Source organism: Lutjanus erythropterus, chromosome 18, assembly GCF_056507025.1.
Source record: "Lutjanus erythropterus isolate fLutEry1 chromosome 18, fLutEry1.hap2, whole genome shotgun sequence".
Lineage (NCBI taxonomy): Eukaryota > Metazoa > Chordata > Actinopteri > Lutjaniformes > Lutjanidae > Lutjanus > Lutjanus erythropterus.
Genome location: NC_139334.1, coordinates 3473484 through 3500383, shown reverse-complemented (window position 1 = coordinate 3500383; position 26900 = coordinate 3473484). Strand labels below are relative to the sequence as shown.

At 40.3% G+C, this 26900-nt stretch overlaps 1 protein-coding gene across 7 annotated transcripts in view; it reads left to right on the top strand.

The window, feature by feature from the left end:
* The window catches only part of ralgapa1 (Ral GTPase activating protein catalytic subunit alpha 1), a 79147-nt gene that overhangs the window by 19190 nt on the left and 33057 nt on the right, over positions 1-26900 (top strand). For 5 of the 7 annotated variants that reach the window (XM_084742199.1, XM_084742194.1, XM_084742196.1 and 2 more), the window contains 24 exons: positions 161-1978; positions 6009-6133; positions 6891-7125; positions 7501-7686; positions 7921-8091; positions 8197-8390; positions 8481-8579; positions 8732-8887; positions 9776-9904; positions 10125-10250; positions 11058-11116; positions 12445-12553; positions 14558-14668; positions 14972-15040; positions 15143-15280; positions 16095-16278; positions 17324-17442; positions 17546-17665; positions 18748-19390; positions 19848-19963; positions 20584-20708; positions 23977-24048; positions 24317-24440; positions 24853-25008. In XM_084742199.1, the coding sequence (XP_084598325.1) occupies positions 161-1978; positions 6009-6133; positions 6891-7125; positions 7501-7686; positions 7921-8091; positions 8197-8390; positions 8481-8579; positions 8732-8887; positions 9776-9904; positions 10125-10250; positions 11058-11116; positions 12445-12553; positions 14558-14668; positions 14972-15040; positions 15143-15280; positions 16095-16278; positions 17324-17442; positions 17546-17665; positions 18748-19390; positions 19848-19963; positions 20584-20708; positions 23977-24048; positions 24317-24440; positions 24853-25008 (5384 nt within the window). The remainder of the gene's footprint in view (positions 1-160; positions 1979-6008; positions 6134-6890; positions 7126-7500; positions 7687-7920; positions 8092-8196; positions 8391-8480; positions 8580-8731; positions 8888-9775; positions 9905-10124; positions 10251-11057; positions 11117-12444; positions 12554-14557; positions 14669-14971; positions 15041-15142; positions 15281-16094; positions 16279-17323; positions 17443-17545; positions 17666-18747; positions 19391-19847; positions 19964-20583; positions 20709-23976; positions 24049-24316; positions 24441-24852; positions 25009-26900) is intronic. The other 2 variants (XM_084742197.1, XM_084742198.1) reach the window with 1 other exon arrangement.

Sequence of the window (26900 nt, the reverse complement as noted above, 5' to 3'; positions counted from 1 at the left end):
AATAAGTAACAGTAATATCAGTGTGTCATTTCTGTTTGAGTATCTTTTTGGGTCTTTGTTCAGTGTGCGTATGTCTGTACATGTGTGTTAACATGTATCCACTCCCATTTACCCTTCCACTAACCTCACTCCCCTTCCTTCATCTTCCCCCAATCACCAGACCTTGAGGACCCGCCAATCACGCTGACATCACGTGCCTCTCGGATGCGCCACTCCTCCCAGAGTGATGAGGCCCCTCCTACCTCCTGTTCTGAGGTCTTCCAGGGAGTGGCTTGCGATCTGGATGGCCCTGCCCCTTCCTCCCTTGCAAGGAGCAGCAGCGCCTCGGACATCATGGAGCCTTTCATCGCTGAGCGGGTCAAAGGTGAAGACCCCCAGAGGGATCCCGCTTCGATCCCAAATCCTCCCCACCACCACTCCACAACTTCTTCCTTACTCGCAGCCAGCAGCCACGCAGCTCAACCACTTCCACACACCCCCACCTCCCCCTCTCCCACCCCTCTTACCTTTTCTAATGGTGTTGTTGTCTCATCCTCAGAGGGACAGGATGATGGTAGTGTTTATGACCAGTTCTGGCACCAGACTGGCTCTCGAAGCAAAGGTTCTAGTTCTGATTGGGTAAGCGACTGGGATTCTGCCTTCGCCTGTTCATCTGAGAAGGAAATCGATGTGGATGAGGGTGAAAGGGGGGCCGGGGCAGAGGAGGATGATTTATTCTCCTCTATTAGGGACTACCTCACTCACAAAGGAGGTGAGAGGAAGGAGGAGGCAGGAGGGAAAGATAGTCCTGCTCATATACTGGAAGCTGTGCAAACAGGTGTAGCTAAAACGCAAACCGAACACACAGGACAGGTAGGAGAGGCTAGACAGGACAGACAGACATGCAAAGAGGACAGACAGGTAAGTAAATCTGTGAGACATAGCAGTGTGGATTCAGCAGAGGAAAATGAGGCAGAGCAGCGGAGCATCTATGAGTGTCTGGAGTTGCAGTGCCAGTGGCCATCACCCAATGCCAGGGGGAGCGCTAGCTTAGAAAGACACAGTGGGGAGAAAAAGGGAGGAGAAAATACAGGAAGGGCAGCAGGATGGGAAGGGAAATGTGAAGTGTGGAGAGAAATAGAGAAACAGGAGGATAAAGAAGCAAAAGAGAAGTCTAGTATCATTAGACAAGACACTCACACAGTAGAGGCCAGTGCTGAATCAAATCAAACTTCTGACACAACTAAGGCCAAGACGCCCCGTAGCACCAAGAGGCACCACTCTGGGGGGGTTCATGTCAGCTTCCGGCCCTCAACCGAGTCAGTCCAATTCCACAACCCCCTTGAGAGTAAAGAGGCCCACTGGAGAGCCAGGCTGCGCCGCCTCAGTCACTTCCACACACACAGCCACTCAGCAGGAGATCGGCCTGGGGCCGGAGGTGGGGCAGGGTCAGGTGCCAAGTTGGGAGCAGGGGGTGCAGGTAAGTTTGGCTCTGTAGCTAGCCACAGGGCAGGGGCACATGAGAAATTAGCCTCTGGGACTGTTACGGATAACAGCGGGGCAGGGAACACCACAATATCTGGAGGCCCAGAAGGTAGGGCTGGGACTGGAGGGGACAAGGACAAGCAGCATCATGGATCCTCTGTGGGATCCAGCCCAGGCTCCGAGGCTCACCCAGAGGTGCCATCAAGCAGTTCGGGTTTCTCTGGCGTATCATCAGGGGTGCGTGGCCGTTTGGGACGTTCAGCCTTGCGATCTCGAGCCTCCCGCTCACGTTCCCAGGAGCCCGGCAGCACCACCTCACGACACCACCAGGGGGCTTTCCTTGTCTATAAGACTGTGGTTCACGCTCTGTCCTCAAAGCCCCGGCCCCGAGGTCAGGGGTCTTCCCAAGGCTCGTCGCCACAGCGACAGGGCCGGGCCGCCATGGGCGACGCATCGCTAAGAGACCTCTACTCCCATGTCCTGGGCTACTTTGGACGAAAGACGACCACGCCAGGTGAGGATTGCAACGAACGAAGCGCTCACAAAGGACACAACAGATACAGCAACAACTTTGGAAAGACAGATACTCACCAACACACAAACACCAACAACTCTCTTTTCCTTTTTGGCTGTTTTTAACTGGTTTGTTATGATGGAATGATATTTTTTTGGCTGACACTCATCATCTTGCTGCTGGACTGAAATTCAAACTCCCTGTTGATGTGTTTCCTCTTGATCGTAGCCCCTCCTCCAGCCTGCCTCCTGTTAAGGACCCCCCTCCTCCCCTCATACCTTCCCACCTGTTCCTCCACCTCGGAAGCCCCTACCCTCCTCCTTCTGTCCTCTTTCTTCTAAGGGCTTTGGGATTTTAACCTCCTCTCCTCCTTCCCCTCTTCTCCACCTCCTCCTCCCTCTCCTCGATGTTGCATGCGGCCTCCTCGTGCCTCCTCCGCCTTCTCCTCGGACTCCGGCCCCTCTTCAGCTGCACAGGAGGAAACAACAGTCCACAGAAAAACACAACTGCCTGTAGAAAAGATAAAAGATAAAGAGAAAACATACTTGGCTTTAGATAATATTTCCAAAGCCCCCAAATGTTTGTGTGATTTTCCATCAGTACTTTGTTACATTTACATTTAAATGTGTAGATAAGAAAGTTTACTTTATAAAGGTGAATCAGTGTTTTAGAAGAGCAAACACTACTTGCTGCATTTATATGTAAATATATTACTGTAGTTCCTCATCAGACCACTAGAGTGCAGCATAAGACCTTATGTGAGAATGGATATCTTGATAAAAGTGGTATACAACATAGAATTTGAATGGATAAGAAAAGGTTTGCACTTTCAAATCAACAATCTTGAATGGTTATTTGCCTTGTACACTACCATAAGAAAATGTCAAACATGATAATTGGTTAAGAGCACATTTCAATAAGCAATACAAATACCCTTTTTCTATTCATTCTAATTCTCGGGGGAGCTGACTACAGAACTGGAATTAAATAAATTTGGCTCCGGGTTTAGATGTTTGATACGAGCACAGTGATTCATCAGCTGAATCTGTCTTGATGTGGAAATACTGTTGCACAACCACATATTTTCCTTATCTTTAGGGCTGGATGATATGGACAAAGTCAGATATCGTATTTTCAACCTAATAACTTGATATTGCAACAATATTGTAGGGATGACTATTGGTGCTTTCACAAATATCAACACAATGAGATTTCACATCAGTAATGTGGATATAATGACTAAGTGGTTAAAGGCAAATAATAGAACAGCTAGAACTGTTCTGGAAGTTAAGAATATCACATTACTGTATAATGCAGGCTTTTAAACCAGGAAAAGACAAAACTTATGTTATAACAAGATAAAACTATATCCAAGGTATATCTCGTCGTATCACAGTATCAATATAATATTGATATATTGCCCAGCCCTACTTTTCTTACTTTATTCAGGTGTGTTGCTTGCCAACTTGAGCCAAATGGCAACTACCATTGTTTATATGTTTGTTTGGTTTGTCTGTTTTTGTGCCAGATGTGTGGAATATGCCACAAGTGATAGTACAACAGAGGCCATAATTATTTTAACATTATAGTTATTTTTTTAAAATATTATTATCAAATATCCATGCGTGGATCAATAGTATTGACAGCAATTTCACTTTTACAATGCACAATCAATTCATCTGGTACTCCATGCAGACTAAAGCCAGATATTATATGTTGTGACTGTCTGGTTGTCTGTCTGGCTGTGTGTTGAACTACTTAAACTCTGACTGCTGGTGGTTCTGCATAATCCTTGTTCTATGAACACAGGTGGAGCTTAACCACACAACTTCACAGATCATAACGCTAAAAATCTGCATGTTTATGCTCAGACGATTAGAATGAGCTTGTGCAACCACATGGGAACTGGCCCCATGAAATGAACCCGTGTACCCATTCCTCACTCAAGTCTTCAATGACAAGTGAATTGACATTGAAGCATATGTCCTGTATCCAATTGTGCAGCTACTTGAGCTGCAGTTTTGCCATGCTGCACTCCTTAATACTGTATTGCATCCTTGAAATAGCAGTTAACTGCAATCAAACACAAGTGTGACATAGGAGTCACCTGTCAGTCCTCTGATCTGCTTTGCTGCACAATGCTACCATAGTTGTAGTATAGTCCATTTCAGTGTTTCTGATCCTGTTTTGGGCTATCTATCTGGTAAGAATATCAGTAACCTGTTCCTCAGTATCTAGTTAATTGGCAGGAAAGCTTTCATTACTGCACTGGAGATCCTTGGGGAATTATCATTATTCACACCTCCATAGATTGACAGCAGTTCTCACACAGAAATGGGCTCAACCTGATGGGGTGAGAACATGCAGAACATGCTAATATTCATTGCAGAGATCTACATAATGAAATTGTCAAGTCCATAGAGCCATGTCAGAAGTAAAGGGCAAATATATATGTTATATGTGAAATGTAACAGCATTTTTATAGTGCCACTTTTTGCTTGAACCACAACATGAACCCTGTCATGCTGTTGTTCCAGTGTGAAATGCATTCTACATGTAGGCATGTGAGTATTGATTTATTGAGCCTTAAGTGAAGCAATAATGTAACTTAGAAACTGATTGGCATCTTATTTTTCCGGCCAACATATTGCACCGTATACAAGTCTCATTCGTGTTGTTGTTGGTGATGTCATGGCAAATAACCATTACAATCTAATAGCTTACCTATAGACACAGCTATTTTCATGTAATTTTAACATCTTACCTAGTGGACATATTTTAATAACTTACTAATTGTAAGTGGGGATAAATGGTAATATTAAAAGTTAATGCTTCACAGTAATCAGCAAAGTTAACCTGAATAAAATTCAATTTGGGGCTGTTTGTTTGCTGCTAACATCAGTTCCCTTCATATGACCACATCAGCGAGATGCTTATCCTTTAAATAAGCATCTAAAATTTCAATGACAGACAGGCATCTTTGCACTGACCTCTGGTTTGAAAGTTTCAACTTTGTTGCACATCTGTCAACATCTGGGACAGACAGTGTCCTGCCCTGAGTGATCTAAGATTGCACCTTTCAGTTTTGCTGCAGCATATCTTGTTCTGTGGTAGGTTACCGTGCTGTAAGTAGAGGTTTCCAGTCTTTTTTCTTGAAGGAAGAATGTGCAGCAAGGTAAAATTTTCGTCAGCTAGGTGGAAGCAAAGTCAAGATTTTCATTTGGTGATCAGTAACTCCTCACTTTATTCAAAGTAAAGGTATTGGGATTTGAAAGTAACCAGTTTCAAGAATTAAACATTAATAATGCTGTATACAGCATATTTATCTGATTTGGGATTGATGGACGCTCTCTGCTCTCAGAGGGAAAAAAACTCACACTGACCACTGTCATTGCTACCAAGCTAACAGCAACATAACTCATAGTAACCATAGCTGCACTAATGTAGGTATATGACATGCTGCCTGTTTGGGGCCTAACAAGATGATAGGCGCTCTCACTCTTTGTGCATGGTGTGAATTAACTCCTGCATTGCTTTTCTGGTGGGTTTGCCTGCTGTGTTGTGGCTTTTTTTTTTAACAAGCAATCTTTTGCTAACTTCAGAGCCTACAGTACATACACATCAGGACTGCTCTTACAATTCAGAGAGATGATATTGTGTCATTTTAATATAATATCTGAACACTAAACTATCAGCAGCAATAATTTAGACAGTCTAAATTAAAAACCTACCCATCATATCCATAATAGACAGTTTACAGATAAGATAAATAGTCTACTTTTAAGGACTTAAGTCAGACTTGTTTATATAATTCAACAAGCTCCTAAACTCCTTTGAGCTGTGTATGGTTATGGATCTGTCACCGTCTACAATTGTGTGTTTATTCATTTTTTTTCTCCATTTATTTGTCAACATCTCAGCTGTCTGTGTGAGTTTTCATCCATTTTTCCATCATTTCTGTGTGCGCGTGTGTGTGTGTATATATGCAGGTATTCTCTGTCTTTGACTGTCGTCATGTGTCTGCCTCTAGTCAACAAAGAGGAGGTGGTCCAGAAGGCTCGTCCTGTCTCCAGCGACGTAGGAAGCGCCAACCCAAACTTCTCCGACCTCATGGATGAGTTTATACAGGAAAGACTGAGGGCCAAAGGAACAACGGTTAGTACAACACACAGACACACACTGATCAAAGATTCAAATTCTAGACCGGGTTGCTCTAACAAACATCAATTTAATAATAATAATGATAACATTAGTTCTCAGACTGTACTAAAACTAGGTTTAAATGAATAAGTCGAGATTTAAAATTAAGCTGAGCTTTGTTGAAGATTTCAAACCTTATGTCTGTTTAGAATATCCAGCTTTAGCAGTTGAAACCAAAATTAAATCTATTCTAACTGATTTGGTGATGCTTGTTTACCCAAGTAAAACAAGAAAACTAATTTTAAAAAATGTAAAATAAAGTTAGTTAGCCTACTCATGATGGCTCTAATTTCTCTGACTTTGAGAAAAACTATTTTGCTGAATTATCAAATGGAGTTAAAGAAAGAAGAGTCGCATCCTAAAACTCAACTGGGTTGAGTCTATCCCTTAACTTTCTTTGAGGAGCTTGATTATTTTTCTCCATCCATCTCAATAGGGCAGCTTTTTTAAAGTCAAACCTCTTCAAGTGTAAGTGGAAACTAATAATGCATCACATTGTATATCTGAGTTTATTGTTTTGATGCAGGAGAAATAAATTTAAGTTTGGAGTAAAAACTAAACTGAGTCTTACAGAGAGTTTTAAGTATAATCTTTTGTGCAACAAAAAGTTAACCATGGTTTAATCAAGTTTCAAAATGAATCCTTGTTGGTGCAACCTAGTCCCAGTGTCATAAAGCAGAGCAGCTAAAACTGGTTTCTTCTTTATACACAGGGGCGTCGCGGCAGCAGCCCGGGGAGTCTGGAGGTTCCCAGGGACCTGCCAGAGCTCCTAGAGGCAGGTCAGAGTCCTGGATCCCGGCCTTCCGATGATCCTCGTCCTATTGATGATCCGGGGGTCCCCTCTGAATGGACATCACCTGCAAGTGCCAGCGGTTCTGATGTCATCAGCTCAGACAGCCAGTCAGACTCCTTTAATGCCTTTCAGTACTCCACCTGCAAGTTTGACAGTAAGGAATGAAACATCAGTTGTTTATTTCTGTAGTTTATACAAACAGTGACAGACTTTTGTATATAAAGATAATTTGTGATTTCCGTACCAGTTTTTACCTTGTCAAAATGAAAAGAAATTATGTAAAATAAAAAAAATGTATTTAAGTTGGAATAGTCCAAAACACTAAAATTATTTTGCTGAGGCAGTACCAAAGCTGTTGGACCAAGGCATATCTCCTTCAATTTCAATGGTTTTTTTTTTCATGTTTTCATTTCTATAATTTTAAGGGTGTTAAAGATAAAGCTCTGTGTATCCATGATTTGCGTTTACATGGAGACCTTGCAAATATGTCAGCCCTGAAAAATCGATAACAGTCAACATTTTTTCGTAGATTTTACTTTCAGTACAGAAGCATGTGGAGGGGGAGCTGGATCTGCAGGAGGAGGTCGTGGCAGCTCACTGGACCAGGACAGCCTGGGAGGGGGCGCAGCCTGTGAAGAACACGAAGTAGCCAGTTTGACAACACTTCACCTCGACTCGGAGACCAGCAGCCTCAGCCACACTGTCACTGTTACTGGTACACACATAAAATAAAGATCTCCCTAGTTACTGCATTATTTCAGTTGATTTAAACAGGGTGATATTCATATTCACCAACCAAAGGCCTAAATAATGGTTACTTTAACAAGCAGCTTAAAACTCCTGAATTGGCAGAATTCTGACTCCTGGATCACTCAATAATAAAATACTGCAGGGGTTGTTTGTCTTTCTCCTCCTCCTCATGTGTACTGTATATTTTTTTTCTGACCAGGTTCTGAGAGTGCGTCTCCCATGCATTCCCTTGGGGGCTCTCGCTCCCAGACGCCATCCCCTGCCACGCTGACTGCAGATCACACCGACCACACACACTCCCACTCTCACACACACCTACAGCTGGACCAGAAGCTCCACAATTCTGTCCTGCAGACTCCTGATGACCTGGGTATTACTCACACATGTGCACACTCAAACATGTACTTCCTCCTTCTGAGGTCTCAGCTCTAAATTAGAGGCAAGAGTAACTGATTGATTCATTGATTGATTCTAGAAACCAGCGAGTTCCCTGGCGAGGACTGCAGCGTGATGGCGGGTGGTTCTCTAACTGGATGGCACGCAGATGTTGCCACGGTAATGTGGCGGAGGATGCTGGGTATCCTGGGTGATGTCAATAGCATCAAAGACCCAGAGATCCACGCTCAGGTCTTCGACTATCTGTGTGAACTGTGGCAAAACCTGGCCAAGGTGTGTACTGACAGGCACTGTTGCTATAATACAACAATTTCAAACAAGATTTTTGGGACTTTCTGAGTGAAAATGACACTGTCTTTTCAGATAAGAGATAATTTGGGCATTTCTCTGGACAACCAGTCGTCTCCCCCTCCCCCTGTTCTGATCCCACCCCTGAGAATCCTCACCCCCTGGCTCTTTAAGGTGGGATTGAGATATCTCTGTAGGAACTCTGGTATTCATTACACTGAGATATAGTTACATGTGACAATAAGAACCATCTGGTATTTACAGCTTTTACTGTACTTGTTTATGCTCACATGTGTGTGTATATGTATTTGTGTGTTTTCCCTTAGGCCACCATGCTGACGGAGCGTTACAAGCAGGGGAAACTTCATGCCTATAAGCTGATCTGCAGGATCATGAAGAGACGACAAGATGTGTCCCCAAACACAGACTTTGTCACGCACTTCTACAACATCATGCATCAAGGACTGTTGCACCAAGACCAGGTAAAGTGTGGGTGAGAACAAGTGTTACCACGCTGGCAAATATTAACCTGTCTAATTCCAAAATTACTTTTAAAGACAGTACACAAACAAACATCATAGAGCTGCACAATAATGGCTTAAAATGATTATCAGGATTATTTTTGACTGGTTCTTATTACCAGTGCATCTCCAAAAAGCAAAATATTAATAAAATTGCAAAACTTTTTACCTAAAATTAAACAACTAAGCATTGATTTCACTTTCACACTGTGCTTCATTCATTCAATGTCATGCTGTACACCGTCACTGTTGGACGCTACGCTATTCTTTCTGGCCTTCATGCATTGGTCATACTGCAGTTTGTGTTGTTTTTTTCAGGGGGCTGAACAAGTTAGTTTTGTTACTTTGAGGCGCAGACCTAAGTCTCATGCACTCTTTGCATAAGATTTGTTCTTGCTTTTACATCTCTTACCTTAAATCTGAAATGCTTCCGAACAATGATCTCTTTTGAGGAACTACCTAGCATTACTCTTGGCAGCAATATTCAGGAACTTTGGCACAGACTGCTGCTGCTGCAGTGCCACTGGCTGATATGCAGCAGACATTTATATTTTTAATGTCAATATCATATAGATTAATATTCGATTAATTGTGCAGCCCTAAAACATATTCTACTGGTAGATATTACAGTAACAAGTCCACATTCATTTTGATTAATTAACATTTTTAAGGGACTTAAATACTCTGTTTATCACCGTTGTACAACGTAATAAACAGACTTTACTAGTTAAAGTTTATACTCTTTCAGATTCAAGGATTGTTTGTTGGCTTTTTGCAGATGTGCTCTAACTGTGACTGCTATAGCAGTAAGAGTGTGTTTAAAAAAAAAGAACTGTGTTGTTTCTACAGGACATAGTGAACACTATCATAAAACACTGCAGTCCCAGGTTCTTCAGTATCGGCCTACCAGGGTCCACCATGCTGATCCTGGACTTCATCATTGCAGCTTCCAGAGTCACCGCATGCTCATCACTCAATGTAAGAAACACAGACACACCCTCATGTGCAGTGTTGTTTGCCGTATTCCAGTGCAAATAGTGCGGTACACTTGTAAGTTACCTGCTCGCTTACATAGGTGACATTTTCTCTCTCTCTCTCTCTGTCTCTCTCTCTCTCTCTCTCTCCCTCTCCCTCTCTCTCTCTCCCTCTCTCTCTCTCTCTACTTTTTTTCTGTCTCTATTCTTTCCCACTTTTTCAGGCTCCAAGAGTAGAGGCCCAGATTCTTCTTGGATCTCTGGTGTGTTTTCCTAACTTGTACGGGGAGCTTCCAGCCCTCCACCCCACCACAGCCGATGTGGTGCTCACCAAGTTCCCTGATGTCAAGGTAGATGGAAGCAATAGTAGTTTGGGTTTGAGTTGCCTCTGTCCTTGGGTAAAATTATTTTCCTTTATGATTGTAAATCATAGTAGAATAGGCAGAATAGAGGAATAATGCAAAAACTGTCACCGTCATCTCTGTCACAGATGTTACTGTTACTAAATCAAAACATGACAGCATGCTTTAAAACTAATATCTACCAAAGCATGGGGTCAGATACTTAAACTAAACTTTATCTGCTTTGTGTGTAATCTAGGTCAGTCCAAACCTTGTAATGCACATGTCTGCTGTCCATAGGGGGTCTCAGAACCAAACTAATAGGTTAATGTCTCATCAGTCATTCTTGTAACCGTCCAGAGCTATGGGAGTAATGTTGTTTTTGTTGTTGTTGCTGTGTAAACCGTTAATGCCATGCGTGGCAGCATCTCAGGCCCACTCACTGGCTTCTTTGGTTCTCTTACAAGGCAGACACTTGTTGTGAATCAGTAAGCGGTCATTAACACCGACCAGAGGGACAGGACCAGTGAGTGTGTGAATGTGTCTGGGTGTGTATGGGTGTGTGTGTAGATAAGTCTGCTTCACGCCTGTGTGCACCATGTGTGTATGATGTACATTATTAACACATCATATTGTAATTCCATAAATTTATTTTTTCTATGATCTGATTCTCTTCTCTCATTATACATACGTGGGGGAAAGGTTAAGTTGTGTGTGAAACCTTTAGAACATGTAGATATTTACACAACACAGAACCAAGGGTTTTTATAGTTTTAGGCAAATTAATTGGTTTTCTCGGTATGCTTTGTTTTTTAGGAGCATGTTATCAAAACCATCCTGACCTCTGCCAGGGATGAACCCTCTGCTCCTGCTAGGTAAGTGCTGTATTGGATAGCATTGTATTAAAAGATGTCTCTAATCATTTGTCCACCCATATACATGGCAGTGGGTGAAATTAAGATTATTTTATTTTATATATATATATATATGTTGAATTATTATATTTTAAAATTATAGGGCTGTACTGAGTAGGTCAGATCTTCAAATCTTTGTTCATAACACTTACATTCGAATTCTAAATGAATATTTGAATGTCCAAAAGTCAAATTTTATTAGTCCATGTATTTATAACCTCAAATTTTCACAGGTGTAACAAATTACCTCACAAGTCAATTTATTAATGAACTCCAGCTGTGTAAAAAATGAGTTGATCATCTGCAGGTTATGGCAGTGTAACAGCAGGACATCTCACTACATCTCTTTCTGTTCACTTTTTGCTAATGTGTTTTTATCTTGTGTTAGTCGGTGTGTTTATAAAATAGTAAGGCTGTGCTGAATAGTCCAAAGCTTCATTCATAACGTTGACATTCAAATTCTTAGAAGATTAGGCTACACTATTTATTAATATTATACTATTTGTAGAATTAGATTCCAGTGGTTGCCGTGTAGGATTTCGTTTTTCTGATTCATCTGACCTAAACATTTCCAGTAACAAATGGTTGAAACCATCTCAAAAATTCACATAATCTTTTCAACTAACAACATATTCTACCTCAATTCATATTTGTTGGTGTTTAACCTTTCAAAAACAACATTTTTAATCTGGCAAAAAAAACTGTTGGCTCTTCTGCTTGCCACATGCATAGATAGTAATGCCAGTGTATTAACATGGCAGCTACCATAAATTATATTGACATCGACAAATTTTTCAAGATGTATTCATTCAAATATAAAGAAAAAAAACAACTAATCGGATTTTTCTAAAAATGACTAAAGACAGTCAAGGCCTCATTTGAAAATCTCAATCGAAGCTTCAAATGTCAAAAAGGCATTCTGCACAGCCCTAGAAAATTATTCATACTTCATACATTCATAATGTCAGAGTTTCACAGATGCAACAAATTACCTCACAAGTCAATTTGCTAATTGACTCTAGCAATGCAAAAATGAGTTGATGACCAGTAGGTTATGTTAGCGTAACAGCAGGATATCGGACTACACTTGTGTTCACTGCTTGCCAATGTGTTTTTTTTTTCTGGTTGTTTGTGTTTTTATTAATGCATGTGCAAAGTGTGCGCTGAGACTGTGTGCTTATTGATTACAATTTACAGAATCATATGTGGCTCTTTATATGGACATCATACATGTAAACAGCAGTATTTGTGCACAGGTTGCTCATACTGTTTCTGTTCTATTTCGTTAGGTGTGTGGCTCTGTGTAGTCTGGGCATCTGGCTCTGTGAGGAGTTGGCTCACGGGACTCAGCATCCACAGATTAAAGATGCTCTCAACGTCATCTGTGTCACTCTGAAGGTCAGTCACAACTTTGCACTGCTGTTATATCCAGGCCCTAAAACTTCCTGAACTTCAAACACAAACTAGATATTAGTCATTGAAATATAAATCGACACAGGTCACATGTCAAGCCTGCTGGAGAAGATGATCTCATGCAGTCTTTAGCCTTTGCCTGTTGTCGAACTTTGTCCCTGCTGACCATGGTCTCTGTCTCTAACTATGATCCAGCGGGAACAGACCAAAGCAATGAATCTGTATCAAACAGACTGCCGATTGGCCGCCTATTACACTGATCTACACAACACTGGTAGAGTCTAAACATCTGTTCCTCTTCTGTCTGTGAATGTTTGATCACGCCTACTTTAGTTTAAAAAACACAAACTTGATAAAACTTGATGATTAGCTATAATAATATACACACCCACTGCATAAATAAGCAACTTTAATATATAAATGAAGCTTTAAATGAGAAAAAATGAAAACAGGTTTACATAAAAATCTAGTTTCTTGGACATTTTCATAGTAACTGTTTTTAAATTGTAATTCACAATCCTCTCTTTGCATGTTTATATCAACTTTTATATCACATAATGAAAGAACTTAACTCTGCTCTGAATTTTGTTGTGTGGTTATCCTGCTGAGACCTAGTTGTTTTATGGTCTTTTTTCAACCTTCAAAGTGATCATATCTATGACTCTATATAAAATAAATCTACACTTATCAATTTATTCACTTTTTTGATTAATCTGCAGATTGTTTACTCAATTAATTATTTAGTTCATTATTTTTTAAAAATTGTGAAAAATGCTCATCACAATTTCCTAGAGCCCAAAGTGATCATATTGTATAAAGTATTCATATTGCTTGGAAGTTGACACGAATGCACCAAAATACTGACTGTAAGCTGGATGCTTGGGGTGTTGATGTGCTTAACATGGCAGGCTGCATGGAGCCAAAGTGTGATGGAAAACATTGTTGGAGACGTTTGTTGCTGTTGGTGGAATTGCCTCAGTTGGTATTGTCTGTTTCAGGCCACTAGACTGGGAGGCCTGTGGATCAGAAAAATACTGTCCAACATTTACTGTCTCATCTATAGCCAAGTGGCACTAGATGGATACACACACACACACACACACACACACACACACACACACACACACACACACATACACATACCTTTTCCACCTTGGAATCCCTAGCTTGTGTATCGGCAGCCAATGGCCTCCTAAGACATTACAGCAACACACACACACACACACTTGCATTCACCTGCTCCTGGGAGCAAACCCTGGACTGTCAATATGTTTGGTCCTCCTTCAGATAGGAGACTAATCCAGAGGGAATGCTGCAAGCTGTGTCACACGCACACACACATACACACACTCGCAGTATCACACACATACACACACGCACACACACATATATACACATCTTGTCCACTTCTGCACGTCTTTCACTCATCCCAGCAGCCAGTACCCTCAGACTTGAGCCATGTAATACACACACTGTCACACACATACGCAAAGCTTGAGGGATTGTCATATTTCCATGCGCAGCCACTTCTTCCTGTTGTCCTTGTAATCCCTTCTGCTGTCTAGAAGCATCTTTTTGTAAGTGGAGATTGTCATTAGAGCCCCATTGAGGTATAAATTGTCTTTCTTTCTAATTGAAGTGTTTTTATTGTATTTTTTGTTGCTCCTATTTTAATGAGTTGTTAAGAAAAAATATTCAGAATACTACAACTGATGAATGAACCTTTAATTCTTAACAGTAAACAGACATTGGAATTAGAGTGTGAAACAATATTAAAACATAAAAATAAAAAAAATATATATATTATATATATATATATATATATATATGTATGTGTATATATATATATATATATATATATATATATATATATATATATATATATATATTGTTTTTACTTTCAAGTATGTTGGTTTATAGAATGTTGTTAGTATGTTACAACCTGTGAATGAACACAAATGTTTTTTTTATCTGTGTTTTATCACTCAGTACCCCAATAAGAACGTAGCGCTGGTGGCATCAGACATCCTTCACCTCCTGATCAGTCATGTGGACCACCTTCAGAAATTCCCTCCTGACACTCCAAAGAAGATCGTAGAGGTGAGACATTACCAAACCAACCCTGGCTTTATTTAGTGTGGCCACATATCCTGATAGATTGATTTGTATTGTGTGAGGCAAAGGCCTGATTTAAATAAGCCATATCACACTGAAAGTGTCCCTTACAAGTCTGTAAAATGTTGCTGCTTCTTGGTGGGTTAACTCAGGTGCTCTGTTTCTTTTAAAGACTATGTACAGTGTAATGTCATATTTGATTCTAATTGACTTACTCAGTAGTGATTGCAGTTGTAGTAGTGACAGTTTTAACATAGACGACCATTTGTTTGATGTTATTCTTCTTAGATTTTGATCGCCACTATCACATACTTGCTGCCTGCTACCGAGTCCTCTCCTCATGAACTGGATAAGAGGGTAACATACACACACAAAAATCCTCTTTCACACTTTCTCACTACAATATGTATTCAGCTTCAAAAGTAGCTGTGTACCCATGTACATCTGTGTGTGTTGCAGCTGGTAGTGTCCCTCCTGTTGTGCCTGCTGGACTGGGTGATGGCTCTGCCTCCAAAGACTCTTCTTCAGCCTGTTCAAACAAGAAGCCCTCCAGAGAAGGACCAGCCCACCAAGACTTTGCTCAGCTGTATTTATAAGGTGTGCTTATGTGATCATGACACAGCCCTTAACACATACACACATTCACATGAATAATGTTCATTCAGCAGTAAGAGTCTACAAATATGTTTTTTTGTTTTTTTTTTCTTGGCTGATACTGATTAGTAGTACTGATAACCAATATTTAGAACCAGTATACAGTTGCTATAAAAATGAAAATCAGGTAAAAATTTATGATGGCAGAAACTCAAACAGAAAACTAAAGATATGTTTAATTAAAACTTTTAAAGTGCAGGAAGTTGCCAACAGCATTCCTTAAAGTTAATTGAAAATAAATAAATGAATAAATAAAACAAATAGCTCCTTGAAGTTTTATGTAGTAAAATAAATAAAACTGGTGAGACTGACATTTTTACTGAAAGGCTTTTAAGAATATATTGAGCCAAAGAAGCAGATTTTAAAACCAATTTAGCTTATTGGCAATTGGATTTAATAAAAAACACACACACACACACACACACACACACACACACACACACTGCTTCTGATAAAAATGCTTCACATTGTATCTGATAATCACCCAGGCTGATAATTGGTCATCACAGAAACATCGTCACCACTTCTACTTTAGTTTATTTAATTTATAAAAGGATAACATTCAATGACAGATCTAGGAAAGATATTTAATTGATCTTATCTAAATCTAAATCTATTTCCCCTAAAACTTGACCCATAGTTAAAATAAGTATTTGTATCATAATGAAGTATAAGTTTCAGTGCATTAAAGCTAAACATGAGGCAGAATGGAATTCCATCTGAAACAGTATCCCTTTTCCATTAAAAATCTGTCTAGGTATTGCATGGTTGTGTGTATGGAGCCCAGTCCTTCAACAGTCCCAAGTATTACCCGCTGCAGCTATCAGACCTGCTGAGTCCAGACTACGACCCGTTCCTACCATTAGAGAGCCTCCGAGAACCAGAACCCCTGCACAGCCCGGACTCTGAACGCTCCAGCAAACTACAGCCTGTCACTGAAGGTAGGTAATCAAAGATCAGCAGTGCGATACATAACTTTTAGGCCCATTATTAAAACAATCATTTGATGTCTTTACTGATTTAGGATACAGAGGTAAGTCTGAGCATGTGAATGTGTATTCTGCCATTAACATGTTTAGAAATATATTGCAGACATACAAAACACACTCAGTATATATCTATAACTAATCCATTACACAAAGTCTTGGACAAAATGACCAGAGCAGTCCACCAAACCACTGCCAGTCACTAAGGATAGAGGAAGTTAGAAGTGTGTGTGTGTCTGTGTGTCTGTGTGTCTGTGTGTGTGTGGATGTATGCATGCGAGTGCACCGGTCTGCATCCGTGTGAGAGTGTGTATTGTCCCCTGCTGTGGTCCACCAGGACACAGTGTCTAGTCTAATGACTGGAGCACCTTGATACACCATGCCTCTCTTCTCTTCTTTTCGCTTCGTTTTCTCTTTTTTTGTATCTTCCTGTCTTCACTGCTTCACCTCCTTTCTTCATTTAATATTATTCTCTGCTAATTTTCTTTTCACTTCCATTACATTTTGTCACAAGCCTTCTATGTTAATTTTTCTTTACTTGTTTTCTTTTTCCTTCCTCCTCCTCCCAAGCTCTCCTGAGGTTTAGAGAGTCATTGAGAATGTCTGGTCAATACATATCTGTACTCTACACACAGCTCTGTCAATAAGGAGCTGTTGGAGAGTGTGTGTGTGTGTCACAGTGTGTGTGTAATGATGTTGATTAGCCAGGATCTGCTGGCAGCACAGTGTGTGATGGCATTGGCTTCTTCTCAGCATGAGGCAAACTATGTGCAAGCTTGAATGAGGGTTTGTACCTCCTCCTAGTTTTTCTGTAATTCCTGAAGTTTTGTTGTAACTTTGAACTTAAACATCAAGTCTGAGAAACAGTTACACCTTTTAACCCACTAAATAATAAAATCTAGAACATGGAAATGTACTTTTAATGTCTCTATCCTTCTTGTAATGTATGTCCTCTGTCTGTGTTTTTCTTCTTTCTGTCTCTTCTCTCTCTTGTCTGCAGTTCGTAGTCGTATTCAGCAGGGCCTGGTTTCCATTGCAGCCAGAACAGTTATCACGCACTTGGTCAACCATCTAGGACATTATCCAATGTCTGGAGGGCCTGCGACTCTGTCCAGTCAGGTACTGTCACTTTGTGTGTGTCTGGTGATAAAAGTTCTGGTTGTTTGTTTTTTATTCTATCTTGGCATTTTGCTAAAGCAACACCTTGACCAATGTTTTGTAGGTGTGTGAAAACCAAGACAATCCATTCTGTGAGAGTGCAGATCTCGGACCAGAGCTTTTCCATTCACCAAACCTGCAGTTTCTGGTTCTGAATGGCTCCACGCTGCTCTCTGTGTATCAGGTAACCTCACCTGAAGTTGCCATGACAGAATTTGACACTTTGTATTTGTATTTCTAAACTAAAACCAAAGTCACACTACATGACTGAGACGTGGCATCATGACTAGCATCGAATGAGTTTAAACATAAAAGACAAGACAGAAAATGTCCATTGTGAGCATGTAAACATGCCAACAGTAGCCTAGCTATGCTTTTAGCTTAAAAGTGCTGTATACGACAGTCAGTGACATCTAGCATATCTCACCAGTACTTACTGAATTACTTACCTACAACCTACCCGCTTTAAGTTCGTTTTAGAATTCAATTTAATATCCTAAAGCCCTCCATAGCTTGGAGGGTATGGCTATGTGTCTATGAGGGTCTGTTACATATATGTGATCTTTTAAAGTAAAGATTAAATAAAAAATGCTTTTATGACCCTTTTAGGTCACAAACCCAGTCCCCTTCTAAACAAAATATGACTTGTGCTCATGAAGGCTTGAACCAACCAATTTCAGCCAATGATAACATGACATCCATCCATCAATCAGTCTTCAACCTTTTGAAGCACAGAGCTAAGATTCATGAGTTAGCTAGCTACTGTGGTTTGCAGGATTATGACATGCACACTTTCCAACATTCAAATCAAATTCCTGCCAACATTATGTCCCATCTGCCTGTTCTTTGTAACTCAGAAATACATCATTATATGGAAGCTAAATACTCTGTTACTCTGCACCAAGACCCCAAAGGTCTGGCAATCAAATGTTGTTTAAATCCACCTTTCTAGGCTGACATTTTTATAAATTAATTGTCAAATCATTAATTAGCAAGCATTCTTTTACGTTTTGTTTATTTCTCTATATTTAAGCCTTCTTGCACCTGTGAAGCTCCATGTAATTCTGGTTTTAAAGATGAGAGTATGTTGCTAAAATGATGCAAATGACTGAATAAAAGGATTTTTAAATAGGTTTGAGTTTTGCTTTGTGGCAGTTGAGATGTGGATTGTGTGAATAATGTTGCATCCTAGTATCAGAATTACTTGTTTAATCTTTGGTACATTTAGTGTTTCAACATTGCCCTTTGTCTTCCTCTATTTCTCAGATCCGGTCAGAGTCTGATGTACCAGGAGGCGGAATGACAGCCGGTTTGTCCTCTGCTCCTGCTTGTGTTCGTGTCATCATCCGAGATGTGGCTGGAAAACACTCCTGGGACTCCGCTGTCCTCTATGGGCCTCCGCCATGTTCCCCAAACAGCCCGACACACACATTTTTGTCACACTCACAATCACCTCATAGCGGGAACCTTCATTTACGCACACCACCAGGAGGTCCGCCGAAAAAGATGGGAGTGAAGAGAGAGGACAGCGAAGAAGAAGGGCAGGAGGAGAGGGAGGCAGAGGAGGGCGGAAGAGGGATGGAGGGTGAAAGGCAAGGGTTTGAGGAAGAGGGGGAGGAAGACGAACGAGAGGAGAGGAAAGTCAGCGAGGATGAGAAGGAAGATCAAAGAAGGGGTGAAGACGGGGAAGAGGAGGAGCAGGAGGAGGAGGAGAATAACGAGCAAAGGATAGACGGGGAGGGGGATCGAGGGGAGTCAGGCTTGGAACAGTTTCTTGCTCCGCCATTGGCCAAGCGTGTGTGTCGGGAGGCGGTGCCAGCATGGGACTCACTGACAGATGGGGACGATGCACTGGATGAAATGCTGCAGTACCTGGGATACTCGAGTCCTGAGTGTCTACAGAGAGCAGGTGCACACACGCACGCACGCACACACACACACACACACACACACACACACACACACACACACACACACACACACACACAGTACTTTTTATAAACTATTATTTGTGTCATGATTTTTTATTTAATCCACAGCTATAAAAAATCCATTGTGCACAGATATACATGAATGTGTTTTTTTGTCTTTTTTAAGTGTTTGAAAGGAAACAGCCAATAGTTTTTGTTTATTCTGTATCTTAATCCCATTAGTCTGGTTCCCAGGCTATAAAAACAGAGGACCCTGCATCAAATCAAAGTAGGACACTGACTAACCAAGGTCCCACAGGGTTGGCACCTTGAAAGTGCTTTAATTTTGCTCTTAAAAAGCCAAACACACTCTTGTCCTGAAGTTCTAAAGAGAACAAAACACAGACCAATTTAGATTGTTCACAGCTAACTCTGTCTCCTGATTGGTCCCTTTAGGCATGCCGCTCAACATCCCAGCCCCTCCTCCAACGTGTGTTTCAGAAAAGCAGGAGAACGATGTGATCAACGCCATCCTGAAGCAGAGTGCTGCTGAAAGAGAGTTCGTCCTACATGTACGCAGTGACCTTATCTCTATGAATGAAATGAGTTTTGAGCTGCCAACTCAAAACCAGCTGATGTAGTCCCAGCTGACAAAGTGGATACTTAATTACCAGTAGCTTTAGAAAGTGCAGCTTTAGCCACTGTATATAGTTGGACTACTGGGTTTCAGGAAGAAAAAGATAAATCACAACATTTTTGTCAAGTACTGTAGAAATATGTGTTTTAAGTAAAGCCTCTTTAATGTTCCGAAAATATAGTGGGATTTAGTCTGTCAGCAAGGTTGAAATCTCACAATGTCAACAATTGAATCAGCTTGGCACCATCATTGTGGGGTTTTTTTGTTATAACAATATATCATTCTGCCAAAGGACAATAACAACCATGTACACTAATTTATGGGTGCATAAGTTTGATAGTTGCTTTGGCAATCAGTTGAGACATTTCTGAGAGTCAAGTGGCAGAAAGGTATTAGCCGGGCAAAGTTCTGATTGTTGTGATATTTTTAAAATTATCACAAATGTCACTGGGATCCCTTTAAAAGAACTGACTCTTTTTTGCTTTCTATTTGACTTTTTTATGATTTTCTTTTTGTAACCCTTTTTGCATGAAATTGAATTGTTGAATGTTTCAGAGAGGTGAGGAGTTGAACATGAGGGCAGTGCAGCAGACTGAACCAGAGACTGAGACACCACAGTCAGCCTTCTACTACTGCAGACTCCTGATCAATATACTGGGACTCAACTCTTGGGAGAAGAGGTAAAACCAGACATAGACATACATGTAGGCCTGCATACTATATTAAAGCAGATTTCTAACTAACATTACTCACTAACATTCATGTAAGAATAATAATATATATATATATATAATGCAAACAATAAATGGTAATGTTTGGTCTTCTTATATCTTTCTCTTGACTTGACATAACTTGGCATTGATTATTTTCCAATTTACTTTTCTGGACATAACAATCTACTTGTTACTATTGTTAAACTAAATGTACTGAAAGTGGTTTCACACCTAACCTGTTTGGGTTAGTTAAAGCAAACCCAACTAATGCGGCTTGTTTCGGTTGATGTGAAGGCTGTCAGTCAAACCCTCCTACAGACAAAACAGCCGACTGAGATCTTTTGAAGAGTGGGACTCAGTCCGGTTCCAAGCGGACTCTGGTGCGGTTCATTTGTAGTGTTAATGCAAACAAACCAACTACAGGATTATATGGTAGCAGATTTGTGAATTTAGCAAATGACTTTTGAAAATGATTTCAAAAGTTAAACCACAAATAAATCCACCTGCTGATCAAATCTGTTCAGGAGGCGATCTTATAATTAATCAGCAGGGGTATTTTCACTGTTTAAAAAAAGCTGTTCGGACTGCTGTGTTTGTATCCGTTTGTATTGTCAGTTCAGCAAGTCCATTAAAAAGTGTGTTCCGGCAATCTCACAGTAATAAGCCCCGAATCATTACTGTATAAGACGCCTCCTTTTCATCCTGTCTCTACCGGTCATTGATTATAAGCATTATTTAGCAAATCAGCTGCATGTGATGAATACTTACTTCTTCTTGATCTGTTTGTGACTTCAAAGAACATTAATATACACATTAGGAGCATTAAAGTGCTGCATAAACTTCTGTCGGTTACCAGAATTTGATTACTCCACGTGCGTCGATGATGTAGGCTGAAAATCGGCGAGTTAGCATTCAGTCTGTATAACCTCACGTTTACACCTCTTGGTTCATTTGAATAAAAAAAAAAGTCAGCGTGAACAGCAACCCCCTCTCCCCCCTGTCTGAACAAAAACCGAACTACAGGTGTAAAAGAACCTTAATAATAATAAACCTTTTATGCCTAAGAAGGAATGAATGAGGAGTTTTCTTTTCTTTTTTTTTAAAGCTTGCTGTTGTCCATGTGTTTATTAATTTTTGTCTCCCATGGAACAAACCAAACGAAATGCTTGTTGAATGCATGAGGCAAAAATTTCAGTATAAAAGTAAAGTATTTTTTGCTAATTAGACACCACGTTTTCCCATTCAGGTGCAGCATTTCATCTTCTCAGTGACTCTGGGCTAAAATACACAATGTCAAGGTATCACTTTAAATGTGTCTAGCCGGCTAATGGACACTCATCGCTCTTTATACTTTATCCAGGGAATTACAGCGTCTGTATTCAGCCTGCACAATAGACTTCTTAACACACTGCGTGCGTGTGTGTGCGCGCGTGTGTGTGTGTGTGCGCGCGTGTGTGCATGTGTGTGTGTTAGTGTCTGAAGGAGAGTGTGATAATGAGTATAGTACTCTATTGATCAAACTCAACCCATTTAGAGTTAGAATAAAAGGCAGTAGTTGAAGAAGAGAATGGTGGTGGCAGAAGTGGCAAATCAGAAAACAGGATGAATGGGGCACATGTAGATGGAGAGTGAGGATGAAAAACAAAAAAGAAATTAATTTAAAACCAGAAACTGAGAAGGCTAAAGAAACTTGAATATTGGGGGGAAAAGAGGATAGACAGATGAAATGAAGAGGAGAAAGGTAGTCTAATCATCTGTTATTGTCCCCTTATGTCTCTCCAGGTATTCATACGGGACATTACAGACACTAAGATACTGACAGTCACCCGTGTGCATGCATGCATGTGTGTCTGTGTGTACCCTTTTATGCTTTTCCCTATAATCCAGGGTGTAAATGGAGTCTTTGAGAGCAGAGAATGAGGCCATTACCAAGTATCAGTTTAATAAAGAGCAAATTGCTGTCTCTCTCTCCCTCTTTATCTCCCGCTCTTTCACGCTTTTTTTCCCCCCTCTGTCTCTCTCTAAGAGTGAAAAGAATGACGTGTCATTATCAGTCCACTCCAACCCTCACTGCTAAAGTCTTGGTTTTATATGGGCAGGGTAGAGGTTGGTGGCTGGACACCAGGATATTTTGAACAGTCCACAGACTTTTCAGTCAGTATAAAGGCTTTTGTTTTGCCCTTTTCTATTTGGAGGCTGAAAGTGGTGATGATGCTAGCTAGGTCAACATAAGATATTGTTGTATTTGCTTATTTATAGCACAGTAATATTAATATGTAGTAACCTGTATTTAAGAGTTGAGGCATCAGTACACAAACAGAAGAGGTTATCAGATGGCCAAAAAATTATATTTAAAAAAAGCTTCCATAACATTTGGTCATGTAGTGATATAGAGCATCCTTGTTCTTCACACAGTAATTGCCAGAGTCTTGTGATCTCCAAACCCTCATTATTCTTCCTTTTTAAATGTTTTTCCATCTCTTTCAAATGTAGAAGTTGCAACTGACAGAGTTGTAAAAGTTGTTTGAATGTATTTTTACCAGGTAACAGAGCATCTACCTGACTTTACAAATTAGTCACATTTATTATCAACAAGCCAAATATATGTTTCAGCTGATGATGATGACCTGATGACAGTTTCAATGCATCATTACTGAAGGGAGTATATTGGTGACTGTGAAAAGGCCCAGTTTTATATGTATCATGCTTTAAGTTTCAAAATTGAAAAAGGAACAAACTTCATATCAAATCTTATATTCTACTTACATACAAGCTGTTTTTAGATCAGTGCTTCCAGCAGCACAGGGTTTAGGAAAATCCTGCCCAGACAACAAGACGACTCAGGTTGCTTGGCTCGTCTCTGACCAGTCAGTGGTTTGCTGTGTTTTAATTCCACCTTTTAGTGTGAGCTCAGCACTCTTGGAACTTGGAACAAACAGAGGGTAATGGGGAAAAGTGGGACCGAGTGAAGTGGCCCTATTGGTGCCATCCACAACTTTTGCCATTAGAAATGTGAACAAGCAAACATATTAAACTAAACTGGACCACTTGCTTGAAACACAGCTTATGTCTTATGAACTTAAGACTTGTTTCTAATGCTCAGTTTCTTTTCCTCCCTTTTTTAATCTTGAGGGGTTTTTTTTTGGTCCTTTTCACCGGAAGTCCTCCCTGAGAAGCAGATTTAACATTAACTTTGAGAACGACTCCTCACTTGTGCACGATCTGTGTCTTACAGGAGTAACTTTCATCTGTTGAGGAAAAATGAGAAGTTACTAAGGGAGCTGAAGAACCTGGATTCACGGCAGTGGTGAGAAAATATCAAAAGTCAAGCACCTTGTGTTTGTAACTGAATTTCCAGTTACCTGACTCTTTTGAGCTTAACATTCAGGTTTTAGTGAGTTATTAGTCTGTTTTTGAATGGAAAATTAACACAGTGGTGTCTTCATTCAAAACCTCCAAACAGACTGGTTTAGGGGAACGTACTCAGATAAAACCACTGCAAATTAATAAACTTGTTGAAATTGTTAAAATAGTTTTTCAGTAGTTGTTAATCATTGGTTTCCTTCCTTCTCTAGCCGTGAGACTCACAAAATTGCAGTGTTTTATGTGGCTGAGGGCCAAGAGGACAAACACTCCATACTAACCAACACAGCAGGCAGCCAAGCTTATGAAGACTTTGTCTCTGGACTGGGCTGGGAGGTAAGAGCACATTTATTGAAATAATGATAAATGTTATTTATGTTGTGCCATTGTCCATCTTCTTCATATGTTCAAATCGCACATTTATTTTTTCAGTTTCCTTTAAATTTCCCGAAAGAGGCTTAGGACTCCACCTAATCTGATCTGCAAATAACTGAATTATTTTTATGTTATAGATTATTTAACTGATTAAAGATGAGAAAACTGACTTACTGCTGTTGTTGTTCCTCTAAGCTTTTTTAACTGATTTTTTGTTGTTGAATTTTGATTTGCTGGTTAAAGAGTTCAGAGGAAACATCAGTCAAATTTTACTGTGTTTCATATAAAGCTTTAAGGCAGCAAAAGGCAAGAAAGAAGTATATTATTTTTAATGTATCCTGCACGGTCTGGCATATGTGTGTTTGTCTTGTAGGTGGACCTCACGACTCACTGTGGCTTCATGGGAGGTCTCCAGAGGAATCGCAGCACAGGCCAGACTACGCCTTACTACGCCACCTCCACAACAGAGGTCATCTACCACGTGTCCACGCGCATGCCCCACGACCAGGACCACAATCTTACCAAGAAGGTAACACACACACCTGTCTGACTGGTGACCTGTCATCTCAAGTTTCCGTTGTTTCTTCTCTTCTGTCTGGTTAATGGAAGGGAACCCAATTTGTTTGTAGCTGAATCTGAAAACACACCAACACTGTGACCTTGCAGCATTTTCTGATACGCTTGACAGTTGGGTAGAAACATGCCTTCTTTTTGTCAAGCTCTCTGGATCTGTCTGTCCTGTTATCTATAGTTTTGCCCTCTCTCTAACTTCTGCAGCAGTGTGTCATGATGAGAGAAATGGAATAATTAGTTATAACAGCATACTTATTGTTGTTGCTCTAATTTTACTCCTTTTATTTAATGAGAGGAAATGTGCAGTGAGATGAGATGAGGAGAAAAAAAGTCGTCTGTAGTCCTCTCTTTCATTCCCCTTTGATTCCTCTTTCTTTTCCCCCTTCCAAATTATTTTCATTGTCTGGAATGTAGAGCTGCAACGATTAGTTGATCAAAAGAAAATTAATTACCAACTGTTTTGATACTCATTTAAATTGTTTCTCTAGTAAAAATGACCCAGCTTCTTAAATGTAAGGATTGTCTGCTTTCCTTTGTAATTTATGATAATAAATGAAGATTCATTGGGTTTTGGACTGTTGGTTTGACAAAAGAAGCAATTTGAAAACGTAACTTTAGGTTCTGGGAAATTGTGATGAGCATTTTTCCTTTTTTTTTTTTTTTTTGGACATTTTATAGGCTAAAAAATCAATCAATTCATCAAGAAAATGATGATATCAGCATGCCATCAGTATCTGTAGATGAAGGTTTTAAAATGAAGTATTGGTGTCAGCCCAAAATGAACATTTCTGCCAATGTGACAGGGATAAAATGACACTTAAATTATTCACACAAAACGTGATTATCTCTGCTCTTGGGAAGGGCTTTTGAAATGTCTGAATTGGATGGCAAAGTTGCTATTTGTTAAGCTAGAGGGATCCAATCATATTCCTTTAACATTACACATTTATTTGCCCGTCTAAAACGTCATCCTGATCATTATGCACTGTATTTTATATGTGCGTATCAATTTTGATTGTCCAAAATTATCTGGAAAATAACACCATATTGGATATCTGCAAAAAATTCTGCAAAAATATTGCGGATCTCTAAAAAGTAATCATTAGTTACAGCCCTACAGGAATGACATTGCAAATGAATATAAGTCACCACACACACACACACACACACACACACACACACACACACACACACACCCATCTGTTGATGTCAGTGTTTCTAAAGCACATAAATGTCTTCAATATAGCAATCAAGTCCGTGTTTGTACATGGTGTGGGCTCATATTAGTGTCTAGGCAGTCAGGTTTATTGTGTTTGTATGTGCGTGCAATTCTGTGCGTGTTTGTGTGACTGGGTGCGTGTCTCTGTGTATGTGTGCACACCTGTCAACCCCCAGGCATTGGGCGCTCTGCACATGGCCATAATGTCCCTTTAATCAGATCATACTTCCTGCTTCTCGGCCTATCACGTCGCTGCAGGCTCCTGATTGGATTATCAGTGCCTGGTCCGACACCATCCGTCTCCCTGATCAGCTGATGGCCCCATCAAACACGCATAGTCACATACACACACACACACACACATACGCACTATAAACCTGTTTAACTTGATACAAACACACATCCACTGAGGGCTTTATTCACATCAGTCTGCACAAATAACCACACGACTATAAATTTGTGTTAACGCTGGACACAGAAGCACACACACACTTGCGCGCACACACATGTTAGTGAACAGGCGGCGGGTTTACAAACACGTATACTCAGAGTTTGACAAATGTGTCCACAAAGAGGTTAAACTGACAGACATACACATGTCCATACTGGCAGGGATTTATCATCCATTC